The following is a 13,266-nucleotide window of genomic DNA, read 5'->3' as shown; positions in this document are numbered from 1 at the left end:
GCAGTCACGAGAAAGTCTACATGTTTGGAACAAAACCTGCTTCCTATTGTGTAAAGAGACTCCAGAGATTCTGCATGCTGTTATTTTTTTAAGCCACTTTATCATGTTTGTTTCTATATTACACCCGGAAAAAAATGCACTTGCTATGATGATAACATGCATCATATTTAGAATTTGTCCTTTGATTGTGTTTCAATTACATATCTTGTTGTTTTTATGAAATATTTGTGGAGCTGCTGAAAGCCTGTAATTGATGTTTATGACTTTCTGTGTTGATAAAATGATGACGTTTTAATTCCTTTTTTTATTTTTTTATGAAATCTTTCATTGGGTTCAATTATACCCATGTCATGCTTCACCCTTACTCTCAAGTACTGATCCAATCAAAAACTCATTTTCAAAAGGCAACTATTCGTATTTTTTTCTAATATTTTTAAAGGTATTTCTTTCCTGCCTTCATGATCCTTTATTCCTCATCAAACAATATTTAATTTAAAAAAGGCACAACTTTTAAACAGTGGACTAACACAGTGATAAAATTCTATCCACTAATCTTATTTTCATCCTTTAAGTAACGTCATGTCACAGATAAGCACTCAAATGTTTTCGACATGGGTGTGGGTGTTAACAATACACCGCAAATTTTTCCCAAATGCTTTAACTATAGTCAAAAACAAACACAAAAATGTAACGTATTGTCAGAATTATCTTCTCTCAGAATAATTTTGTGGCTAAATTGTGTGTGAGACGGTACGTATGAGGGTCTCTGAGTTCAGATATGGACCGAGAGTGCTGCCAATCACTGACATGACGGATATATTTCAAATACATTTTTGTAGGTTAATCAACATTTTAATATGGAAAATAATGATGCACCAAAATAAGGCACCAAACACAGTGAGAGAAAAAAAGGTATCGACACACAATGTGACAAATTCTTCAAAAGGTTCATAGATCCAGATGGTAGTGCAGAATACCACCGACACGTTATCATCTATTCCTTATTCTATTGTTGACATTTCTTGAAATTTTTTATTGAAATCGGTTCTTTCATTTTTCACAGATTATACATTGGGTGGAAGTAATTATTTTTATTTTAGTGGTTAAGTTTTCTTAGTGGTCAATAATCAATCTAGAATATATGAAAAAATAATAAACCATCTTTTACTATCATATCAAATGACAGGTTCATCTTTTGAATTGAGATTTGTGGTTATTCGTCAAGAAATTCTCTTCTCCACGACTGGGAATTTATCTGGCAACAACAAACAAGAAAACAACTGGACAATAATGATAAAACTCCCTTTCAGTGTGAATGGAAACTGGTTTAATTTAAATGTGTAACACAAATTTACACACAAAAAATTCAAACAACTTTTATAAATGATCAACGATCGACCAGCTACTAAATATTAAATAAATAATGCCACGTTTTATTCCTCTGTCATCAAATATTTATTATTTTATTTATATATTTTCCATTTAAAAAAACAAAACAAAGACTGCAAACAGTGTTTTCTTCACGTGCTTCAATAATCAGCATTCACACGGTTGAACTTTTTCCAGCTTTTCCAAACAAAGCTCTCTCTGTTTCCATCTTCATCTTATTATAAGATTAGCTTCTGAGGTAACAGGCGTGCAAATTGCAGCAGACCCTCAATAGTTCAGCAGAAACAAATACAACTAAAAAATGTTATTGTTCACGATCAAAGCGTCTCCTCAGAACATGTGAAACGAGATATTTCGAGTGAGAACAGAGGGAAGTGAGAGAGAAAATTGATGTGAAATAGAAATAAAATACATTTGTGATTATTTATTTAATTCCTGCTATGAAACATTTTTATTTATTTAAATGGTGTTAATGTTATTTTTGCTTGTTAGCAGTAGTTTCTGCAGCGATCTAAGTCAGTCCACATCCTCGGTGACTAACTCATGTTGAAGCTTAAATCTCCTCCCTGCCGAGGGGGTCTGGAATGTTTGAGAGGAATTGAACCGGCAGCAGCAGAGTCAGAGGAACTTTCTTCCTCCTGCTTGACCTGCAACTCTTCATCTGTCACCATGAACAGCAGCAAAGTCCACCTTGAACCTTTCGAATATTCCTATTATGACTATTCCGACTGGTACTCGGACAACGCTGAGCCCACCAAACCACCCATAGAGTGAGTATCAGAACCAGGTATCAGGTTTGTTCCTGTGATTGTGTTGAACGTTGTAAATATTTATTTATGTACACGATGACTCTTATTCAGTTCTACTTTGTGTGTCTTTGTAAAATTACTGTTTCTATGTTAACTTTTGTTGATTAAGATCACGTTTAAAGTATATTTACATTCTCTTCTGAATTCATATGTTGTATTTTTTCCCCAACAGAATTATTCCACCATGTTATCCGTTAGCGGAAGAAAGGCTTTTCCACATCTGCGTCCTTCCAATATCTGTAGGTATTTGAACCACCAATCACTTTTTCATTTATTGATTTTAGTTTCTTAAAAATCACAAATCATGTTTCTTTTTAAACATTCTTTCCAATGATAAAAGGAAGAATTATTTAAAAGACTTTATAGCCTAATAACACATAAGGTCTTGAACCCAGTGAATGAAAAAAAAGCAAATATTTTGTTGGTGGAAAAATTTAAACTGATTTTTGGCTTATTAGTATCCCTTATATGTATAAGTATAACCTTATATGTATCCTAGTGGAGCACTGTTGTAAATATATTTTCCCCAGTCTATGCCTACTCTGTTGCGAATAGTCGGCAGTCAAGGGTTGAAGGAAAGAAGGAAACAGGTTTATCTCATCAAAGATAAAAGGATTTTTACATTTTTTTGTATTTTAAAATTGAAATTTTCCCTCAAAACATTTTCTCTCTTTAAGAGCTTTAGTCCATATCCAGACTGACAGTTTTTATTGACATTAGTTTAAGATCTGACTCCCTAATGGGTGTTCTTGCACATTCACGAGTGGCATTATTTGAACATTGATTATTGATCTCATATTATAGCACCTGAACACTTGTAGAAAAAGAGATCATTATTTCCACATAAATAATAGCCAGAAAAGTGAGTTAAGAACGTCTTTTGTTTATTCTTCATGTGGCATCTCTTTGCAGCTGGTCATTATGCTGATCCTGGCCACTGTGGTCAGGAAGAAGAAAGTCTTCCAAGGGTTCACCAGAGGATCTTCCAGCATCTTCAGGTGAGCTCAGGCACTGACTCGGCGAGTTTAGGTTTTTTGGATTAACTGTGACGCATTCACCCCTCACAGTCCCACAAACTTCATGGATCAGACTCAGAACAAGGGTCTGGTGATGGCGGTTTTCGGACTCATCTTCAGTAAACTGGCGGTTCTGCTGCTCGCTCCAGACCCTCTGCCCTTCTCCACAGATACCCCGGCAGAGATGAAAGGTAACTTTCTCTACAGATCAAAATAATTCATTTAACTAATTAGACATTAAACTAATTTAAAGGTAAAGGACATATATAAATAGAGATTATTATTATTATTATTATTATTATTTGTCTATGTGAATACATTCTTTCCTAGGTTGTTAATTAAGTATTCACTCTAAAAAAAAACACTTAGATTACTGGTAATTATCAGAAAATTAGAAAATTATTATTTTATTATTTGGTATATACTATCCCTAATTCAATTTTTTTTAATAAAACATCAACAGGTTGAACCTGTATTTGAAGTTGGGGGGTGTTTCTTAATACCTGTAGGGGGAGCTAGTGAGCTGTTTCAAGTTATTGTTTCACTGATCTGCTTCAAACTTTTCATTTCAGAGTTCATGAAGATAATTGCCATCTTCTACTACCCTGTTCTCTACTACCCCCTGGTGGCCTGCAGCACGCTGCAGCACAGAGCAGGGTTCGTGTTTGGTTCGCTGCTGTCGTTCTCACACTTTGCTGTGACGCTCTGGCAGAAGTTCGACTGTCCCAAGACTCCAGAGGTAAGACCAACATGTCACTGGACGCCATGTAACAACTCGCTTTCAAAAATATCAACGACAGTAAAAAAAAAGTGAGACTTATTCCTGAGGTGGATCTTTTCACTTGGACCTGTTCTTCTTTTCTCTTACACAACGTTGTTATGACTTCAAAATGAAATAAATTGGATTCAACTGCATTGAACTATCATGTTGAAGGTACTGACCACTGCAGAACAAGAGGGTTTTGGCCTTCAAATGGGAAATATACTGCTTAAAAACACAAAAGTAGACCCAATTATGTCACTTCCTTTCACCTATAAACCATGTGTCTACAAACCTCTAAATGTCTCCTGACAGATTGACAAGTTCTACCTGCTGCTGGCCACCCTTCCTCAGCTGGCTTGTCTGGCTTTTATCTTCGTCCAGTACGGTCTGCTGTTCTTCAAAGGAGCCCACAACGACGAGGTGACACAGAAACTCTGCTATAACCGATCACAGAGAACACGACCAGTGTTACGTGTAAACTGCTTTGTAATAACGTGACATTAAGCTGCTTGAACTGATCGCAGGAGGTTTAACACGTTTAACAGATTATAGCAACGGCAGGAATTTGTTCTTGAATCACGTTTTTGTTCAGGGGGCGAACAACAACTGGGGTCAAGGCTCGAAAAAAGGGAAACAAGAAGAAGTTTTCAGATGTTCTCAACTGTTTACATTAATATTTACATTTAACTTGTCATGGGAACTGATAGAATCTTAACATAAATAGTTAAAATATTGCCAAGCATAGAATTAAATCAAAAGAACAACTTGATAAAAGTTTCTTGGACTAACTTTTTAATCAGACAGGCAAACAGAAAGGTGCCCAAAAGTCTCAGAATATTTGCTTAAGCTCGCAGGAAATTAAAAATAATAATAATTTTACCTTCAAAATGCTGTTGAACTGATGGAATAATGATGTTAAATGAGAACCATAAGTGACTACATGTGTTGGTTCACGCAGGACCTTGACAGCAGCTACTACTCCAACTATGTCAAGTCACTCCTCAAGAAGAAGTCGTCGACCAGCAGGTACAGTTTCCACAAATCAGAGACTCAATGGTCAGTTATGCTTGTCCGTCCTACTTGTTTTATCATCCGGCAGCTCCTCCACTGAACACAAGAAGTCGTGGACAGAAAGAATACTGGAAGTTCCAAAAAGTTACATTTACTTCCCAGAAAAAGGTTTGTGAAGTCAGATTAATCAAAAGCAACAACATACGAATCATGATCACGATAATTTGATATAAATGTCCTTCAAACATTCAACATTAAAATCACATTTATCTATCCACTTACTTTTATAATAACTTTTCTTTAGCATTCCGTTTCCCGCTGAAACTGGCCGTGTCCACGATGGTGGCGTTCATGGCCATCTATCATGTAAGTTCCTCCAACACAAGACTCGTGATCCACAAGGAACCTGCGAAACATCCGGTTCATCTCCTGGCTTCAGACCGCCTTGCTGCTGGTCGTCACGGTGATTCCGACTCTTCACATCGTCCGCGCCGGCATCGATGAAAACATCGCCTTCCTGCTGCTGAGCGTGGACGTGGTCCTGTCAGATGACAGGATGGAGGTGGTGCAGATTGTGACCTTTTACACCTGGTTGCTCGAAGGTTGGAAGCTTTTAAAAAAACAACAATAATGAATGTTGACTAATTAAATGTGGTTGTTTCACAGTGTGTTACCTTTGTGCGATGAGCCTGTCGTGTGCGATCAGCCTGGTGATGCTCATGAGGTCCCTGGTGCTTCACAGGTACTCGTGCCTCCCTAGATGTCACATGATTGTGTACTTCATTTCCTGGTTACAAAAAAGGACAGAAATGAACATCTACTATCTAAATAAAGTGAGAGATGAAGGACACCCTGGACAGGTGGCCATTCATGTCATATGTATGGTTTTTAAAAAGAACTCAGAAGTTGAAACAGTCACAGGAAGTTGAGTTTGAAAGTCTTAATCCAAAGTAATCCCAAAACTCCAGAAAATGATCCATATTTGCAAATATTGAAACAAACATTTTCCAGGCAAGAGGCACAGCTGGAAACAAAATCAAATCAAATTCATGTTAGGAATAATAAAGAGCTGACAACATCACAAAATCCACAGAGGCAGGGAGAGAGATCCTGACCAGGCCACTACCTAGTCAGGAGACTTCTAATGAGTTGTGGAACTCCTGTTGAGGGGAAAATTGTTGATTCCTCCTGTGCACACCTGCACACGAAACACAACAAAACAGGAAAAAAGATACAAAATAAAATAGAGAGACATGACAAATCCATCATATTTTTTTATTTAGAATTTGTATTACTAGTAATGGAAGACCTTATTACATAATATACTTTATTTATGTATTTTTATTATTATTATTTAACTTATAATAACAAAATCCATTAGACATGTAAAAAACACAACATTGAACAAGAAAAAAAAGAAAATTCTAATAAACCTTATGCATTGCATTCATGTAACATTTCTCTTCTAAATAGGGGCGTTTTTAGGCTGTTCAGGTTTTCTCTGCACTCATGTTTCTTCCCCATTTTTCTAACATCGTTTTTCCTCATAATAGGTGTTCATGTGAGGGTTTGTTTGTTTGTCTGACGGAGTGATGGAAAAAACAAATTCCTGTGACCTTGCTTTAATCACATCGGTTAGATTTTCTCAAAGAACATAACTAGAAACTCCAACATCTGTCTTGATGATCGTATCGATGAATATAAATGAGTCAAGTGCTAGTTCAACTACACACACGTTATATTTCAGGTGCAACCTGCGAGGACTGTACAAGGGAGATGTTTACAGTCTCTACAACAGCCAGAAGACCATCCGTCCCTCCAGAAGTGGCGTGGTCTGCTGGCTGGGTCTGACTGGATACCAAGCTGCCATCGTCAGTCTGGGTAATGAGAGAGTTTGTCATTTAAATAGAGTTTTGTTTCTTAAAGATCTGGTTATTTCTCGCAATTATTGGATTAACGTGGTGTTTGCTTGCAGCGTTGGTGATACAGACGTTGGTGTTTTTCATTTGCTTCCTGTTCCTGGTGTTTATCGTAATCATCCCTGTTTTTCACGGACGAAACCTTTTCGTCTTTCAGATTTTGGGAAAAGCATGGTGAGTCCAGTTTGTCGTGGAGCTAACAGCTAACAGCTAACTCAGCTTTTATACTTCAATCAGCAGCAATAGCTACTGAAGAGTAAAAGAAAAAGTGAAAACTTTGATGTGTTTTCATCTTCAGGCCGGCCTGGGTCTGTCTGCTCCTGGTGACGGCGCTCCAGCACGTGGCGGCCAAGTTTCTATTTGTCAAGAAAGAATCTGGAACCAGAGACTTGCACAACAGGTAACCATGTTCACGGATAAACACGATCAGAAATCATTGCATATTGATGTGATTCCAAAAACAACACATTGATCTTATTAAAGTCATTTTGTCCATTAAATAGTAACTGTCGCACCAAAGACACTTTCACCACCGATACTGCAAGCACCATAATGCACTGCAACAGTCGATTGTGTTATAACAGTTACTACTCATTTTATTTTCTGCCACTGTGTTTGTATAAAGCATGGGTATTAAAAGTGTGTGTCTAAATGTGTTTGTGTTGAAGAGAGAGTCTCTTTCTCCTCACCTACCTGCTGTTCATGATCAACACCTTCATCGGACTGATCGTGGTCATGTGGAGGATGATCATCACGGCGCTCTACAACATCGTTCATATGGGCCGCGTGGACATCAGTCTCCTGCACCGCACCGCCGAGTCCTACGACCCCGGTAATGAAGGGATTTCACACGACTCAACTTTGATTGATTGAGGAGTCGTTTGTCAGAGAAGTTGATAGAAATTCTTATGTGATATAGCTTGAGTTTGAAGTATATTGGGCTTAAATGGACATCGTTTTGCCAGAAGACCAACAAATTAGGCCTTAAGACTAGTAATGTAAGTAGAAAAATTAAGCACAATTATTAAAAAACATTTTGGGGTATTCAACTTTTATTTTGACGGTTAAATATTTTCAAACACATTTCAATGTATGATATATTAGTTTAATGCTGTGTAGGAGAAAATCGTAATGTTCTATTACTGTATATATTTTTCAAATGTGTAAAAAATATGACTTTTAGTGACTGTATGCTGACAATATAGCATCTTTATGATTTGGTTATTGTAATTATACAGAAAAAAAGAGTGAATATTATGGTACTACTTTTCTGAAACTAGATGCCAAATGTGTGTTTTTCAGCCTATCATTACTACACCGGCTTCCTGAAAGTGGAGGTCAGCCAGTCACACCCGGTGATGAAGGCTTTCTGTGGCCTCCTGCTGGACATGATGGTGGAGGGAGGTCGAGTGGGACAGAAGATACGAGATGCAGAGGAAGGTTCGTTTGGGTTATTGCTGAGAAAACATGCTTTCATTTTTTCTGCTGCGAGTAATTGAAGAGCAGCAGCCTTATTTAGACACAAGTTCTGTCGTAAACCCGTCACCAAACTGAGCTCCAGGCTGTGGTCTTCTCCATTCTGTCCCTGATGGTCTCCTCCCTCGTGCTCTCAGGGATCCAGGAGAACAAAGCAAGCAGGGCCGGCAGCAGTCGGAGGATTCGTTGTCGCTGGCACCTGGTGTACACTCTGGTCAACAACCCATCTCTGCTGGGCTGCAGGAAACACTTCCAGACCCTTCAGACTTCAGACAGCACCCTCAACGGTACCCCAAAACACACGTCCAAGAAAGGCAGCAAGAGGGAAGCTGGGAAGATCACAGCCGAGCCGGAGGAGGCCACAGAGAGCCCAGCCGGACAAGACACGACTGAGTGAGATCCGTTGAAGGCACTGTTAGACGTCCATACTTATGGTTTTATAGATCTTCACACAGATATTGGTTATGACCAACATGCAGATTCTGAAAACATATGTTGTTTCTGTGTATTTTTTAATAAATACAACTCAAGACAAACATTTTATCATATTTTTTAATTAGTAAAAAAAAAAAAAATCTTCTTTTAAATTAAACCCCATAATGTCATTTCAACAAGCTCCTCTCGGATTTCACTGTTGATATTTTCTAATTACTTTATAAGATAAAAAAAAAGAAAGAAAACATGTCATAATATTATACTGTTTGTGGTGTTTATAGAAATAAAACTATTTTTGAAGTATTAGAGACTCTATCTTGAAATAAATATGTAATAATAATAATGATAATAATGTTCTATAAATTATTAAATGGTACAAAATTCAATAGGGATATTATATAATAGTATACAGAGCGGAAAATACAATACATTTTTTAAAAATTCAAACAATTAGAAAGATTATTTGATAATGTATTTTTTTTTATTTAATTAAATAATAAATTGTGTGTATTTTAAGTGGTTGATAAAGTACTTTTGAAAAATGAGCAAAACAACATTGCCTGGTCTGTCTAAACTTAATAAAAACATTTTTAATAAAAAAAAAAAAGCAAAACATATATGTGACTTAATCACACTTCAATAAAAAATACATATATTCAAATGTTTTTCATCAACAATATTTACAAAATCCTCCATAGTAAGAAAAATAATAATATATGGGAAGAAAAATAAAAATAACGCTTAAAACATTTAATACCTTAAAAAAAACGGATAAAAAGTAAAAGTAAACGAATGAAGCAATAGAGACAAGATGAGGTTTGCAGTTCCATATTGACATGTTAAGTCTGGGTTCATGAGCTCAGAAGGGTCAAAGGTCATGCTTCATATCACTATAGATAAAGCTGTTATACTGTCACAAGCTGCTAAAGCCACTGGATACTCAAGACGATACATCAAGAGAAAAATACAAACGAGTTTTCATCTTTAGTCTTTGAAATACAGGATTAAAACTGAAACTTATTTCAATACCAGTTATGGATCACATGTGCACAAACACACTTGAACAAACAAAAACAGTCGTATGTTGACACATGAAACCTGTGGTTTTATCTCCGAGCCACATTTCTCTCTTTACAGAAGTTGCAAGTTTCTGTTTCAATGATCACTTTTACTGATTTCCTGTTTATCTTGTTCAGACATGCTTTATTTGAGCAAACACATCAGTCAGGTTAATGTTAGAGTGACACAGAATATAATCACTCATTTGTACTTGTTCTTGAAATATAAACTACATAAAAATATATCAAGCCTGCTCTTGTTTCATACCTTCATCAGAATTCTCTCTCTTGCCTCCTATATGATTGAAACACATTATATTTGTGTACAAAAGATTTCCCCCTGGTGGTCAGATTGTATCTGGTGATATTTGCTCTCCACCGAATGTGGCAAATTTATGAATCACAGGTCAAAGTCATTTTAAGCCAAAAATAATTAAATTACACCAAAACTTCACACGTTAATTGAACAAAACTAAAACAACACAATGTACTTCAGTCACACACTCACAGCACATGAATGCAACACCATGAGTAGAAACACATACACAAGAAATATAGTTTTGTGGCTTTCTAACTCATGTATGTGCATTTTTGGGCTTTATTATTATATAAAAAACAATATTTTTTTGTTACCATTTTATCAGTTTCACATTCCAAGATTGTATTTCTTTGGACTTTAAAGCAGCAATATGTAACATTGTGGAATAATTGTATTAGATTTCTCTCACATTGGTTGCTTTAAATGTGAACAGTCAGTAGAACTCTCTGTGTGTTATTTAAATGATATTCTTCACTATGTAACCGGGCGTCAGGTCAAAGAAACAACATTTCACAGTAGTTTGGTTTAGGCAAAATGAGCTATTTTTATTGTCTGCAGTAATATTACTAGTTTCAACATCTTGAAAAACACTGTTCTCAGACGCAAGAATCCAGATTCTCTCTGTCCAGTGATCGTTGAAACAAAACAGATTCTTCGCTGTCAGTCGACTTTTCTTCTTCTATACTTTCACTTCCCTCCTCGTCTGACCGGCTCCCGTTGATGTCCACCTGAGATCCAGTGGGTGAATCATGCCGGTGTGAGTTCAGTGTGTTGCGCATCCGGTTGCGGCGCTTGTACGCCAAGTGGTAACCGACGGCGACGACGAGAGGAAGGGTGGCCACGGCGAGGAGGCAGACGCTGACCCAGATGATGACCAGAAGATCAGGAGCTCCTCCCGTCGTGGTGAAGAAGACGTGGACTTCACACTCGCCCTGACGGTCCATCAGGCACAACGAGTAGGTCCTTCTCGGTGACAGGTCATCGAACAGGTAGGTGTTGACGCCGGCCTTGATGCGGGTCCATTGAACGGATGAATGGTCGCCTGTGGCGCAGAGATACAAGCGTAGAGGCTGCTCTTCAAGAAGAATCCATGATGGCTCCTCAGACTGTTTGGATCGTCTCAGAAGTAAAGGATTCAGACGTACGGTAGCGTCAGTTTCGGACACACCCAACGAAATGACGCCCAAGTTAAACACGTGTCGAGCTGGATCGTCTGTCGAGCTTCTGTTGAGAACCGTGTTGGAGATGTAGTGAGTGTCGCGGGTCCCTTCGCATATCTTACTTCTATTCTGCTCCACTGGAAAATCCCCCACGGACGTGTCAGTGAAGGCATCGTTGGTCACTGTTGGATCCTCTGGTATAAGAAGAGTCCTGTTGTCATGAACCTGAACTGGTTCCTGGTGGTCTTCGTTTGATGCTTCCCCACTGAGAATGGTTTCACCTTTGCTTCCATGCCACCTCACGGTTGGTGGAGGGTTTCCTTTCGCCTCACACGTCACCATCAACTCACCCCCCTCCAGTAGACGTATGTGATCAACATCCGGTCTAAGAGTGACATCTGGACTCGGGCACACTGACCCGGGCGTCAGACCAACCGGTTTCCCTTTGAGTTCTCCAGGAGCTGCGCACGTGATCAAATCCTGCTCTGAAACTGAGACGGTGGTGTTCGACATCCAGAGTGTGAGCCAGTACAGAGAGCAGTCGCACAGGAATGGATTCCTGAAAATCCGCAAATTCCCCAAAGACACCAGACCGTCAAACGTCCCCGCTTCGATGGAGACCAACCTGTTGCTGTTGAGGTGCAGGGACTGGAGACTTCTCAGGCGGACCAAGGCGTCTTTTGGCAACTTAACCATCTTGTTGTGGCTCAACTTCAGCAGTCGCAGGGCGGTGAGATTTCGAAGATCAGCCCACGGGAAGTCCCTTATCCTGTTGTAACTCAAGTCCAGGTTCTGCAGGTCCACCAAGGGTGCGAGGGATCCTGACTCGACGGTGACGATGCTGTTGCGGGACATCCACAGACCGGTCAGCCCAGCGTTGTCGTCAAAACTTCCTCGTGATACCAGAGTTAACCTGTTGCCGCCGAGACCCAGAGTGGTCACATCAGGAGGAACACCGGCAGGGACTTCGGTCAAGTCCTGGTTCCCACAGTCAGCTTGAAGAAATGAACAGAGGCAGCGTTCTGGACATCCACTCAGGTCGTGGATGAAAGAGAAGATCCAGATGGTGGAGATCAGGAAGTCTGCGAATGCCATGCTGAGCTCCTGAAGAAGAACCAAAACACTACTGATCCGCCTCAGTCTGGACTGAGAGACACAGTGAGTTGAAGTATTGACATGATTGAGAAACAACATCATCTATAGTTGATGCTATTCTTGTCGTCAGATGTTGCCTCGTCAGCAAAAAAATACCTCGTCCTGCTGTTTAATGAAGAAAGACTCACTAATCTAACCTTTACCAGTACACTCTCAAAAATGTAAAAATGTGTCAAAAATATTTGAAAAAATACAACTTTCCAATAGATACTACATAGTAATACATGAATCAATAATGTCAGTGTGAAAAAAATGATTTAGACATTTATTAAAATAATTCACATTGCATTATCAAATTATTTATCATATAATTTTCACACATTTTATAGAGTAATTTCATTATTATACTACATTTGTTTTACATACCCCCTCGTAAGGGTAACTGCTGTTGCAGCGTTTATGAAGACACTGTTTAGTTGAGAAATATTACAGTTCCCGAACAAAGTTTAAAAAAAGGTAAAACTGTGATGTGAAATGAATGACATTTTTAATGAATGTTAGACTTGATAGCTTGATGTATTTCAGATATTACCAGTGTTAGCTGCAGACACAGTTAGGTGAAATTAACCAATTCGCCTTTAAAGTTCATCCATCTATCTGAAAAACAACAAACTAATAGTTTATTATATGAAATTGATGGCATTTAATGACAGCATCATTTAGATTTTAGAAAATGTCTCAATTTAAAAACGTTTATTTTATTATTGATGCCATTGGTGGTCATTTTCTTGCATAATGTGAAGCGGCTAATGATTT

General features: G+C 38.2%; 2 protein-coding genes across 2 annotated transcripts; one reads left to right on the top strand and one right to left on the bottom strand.

Annotated features, from left to right (window-relative positions):
• The first annotated feature begins 2,058 nt into the window (after positions 1-2,058).
• LOC148077645 (receptor for retinol uptake stra6-like) lies at positions 2,059-8,780 on the top strand. Its single transcript, XM_087793349.1, has 17 exons — positions 2,059-2,159; positions 2,371-2,437; positions 3,111-3,196; positions 3,266-3,405; positions 3,787-3,953; positions 4,290-4,397; positions 4,936-5,003; positions 5,077-5,156; positions 5,293-5,354; positions 5,428-5,590; positions 5,655-5,730; positions 6,736-6,869; positions 6,964-7,081; positions 7,206-7,307; positions 7,576-7,739; positions 8,210-8,347; positions 8,521-8,780. The coding sequence occupies exons 1-17, from the start codon at positions 2,059-2,061 to the stop codon at positions 8,778-8,780; spliced, it is 2,034 nt and encodes a 677-aa protein (XP_087649475.1).
• A 2,011-nt stretch (positions 8,781-10,791) lies between these two features.
• On the bottom strand, positions 10,792-12,450 carry LOC148077644 (immunoglobulin superfamily containing leucine-rich repeat protein 2-like). Its single transcript, XM_087793236.1, has one exon. The coding sequence runs from the start codon at positions 12,448-12,450 to the stop codon at positions 10,792-10,794; it is 1,659 nt and encodes a 552-aa protein (XP_087649362.1).
• Between the last annotated feature and the right edge of the window lie 816 nt (positions 12,451-13,266).

The sequence above is a fragment of the Callionymus lyra genome, chromosome 6 (genome assembly GCF_982586985.1).
Source record: "Callionymus lyra chromosome 6, fCalLyr1.hap1.1, whole genome shotgun sequence".
NCBI lineage: Eukaryota > Metazoa > Chordata > Actinopteri > Syngnathiformes > Callionymidae > Callionymus > Callionymus lyra.
Note: the sequence above shows the minus strand (reverse complement) of the source record. Positions and strands in the feature narration are given on the sequence as shown.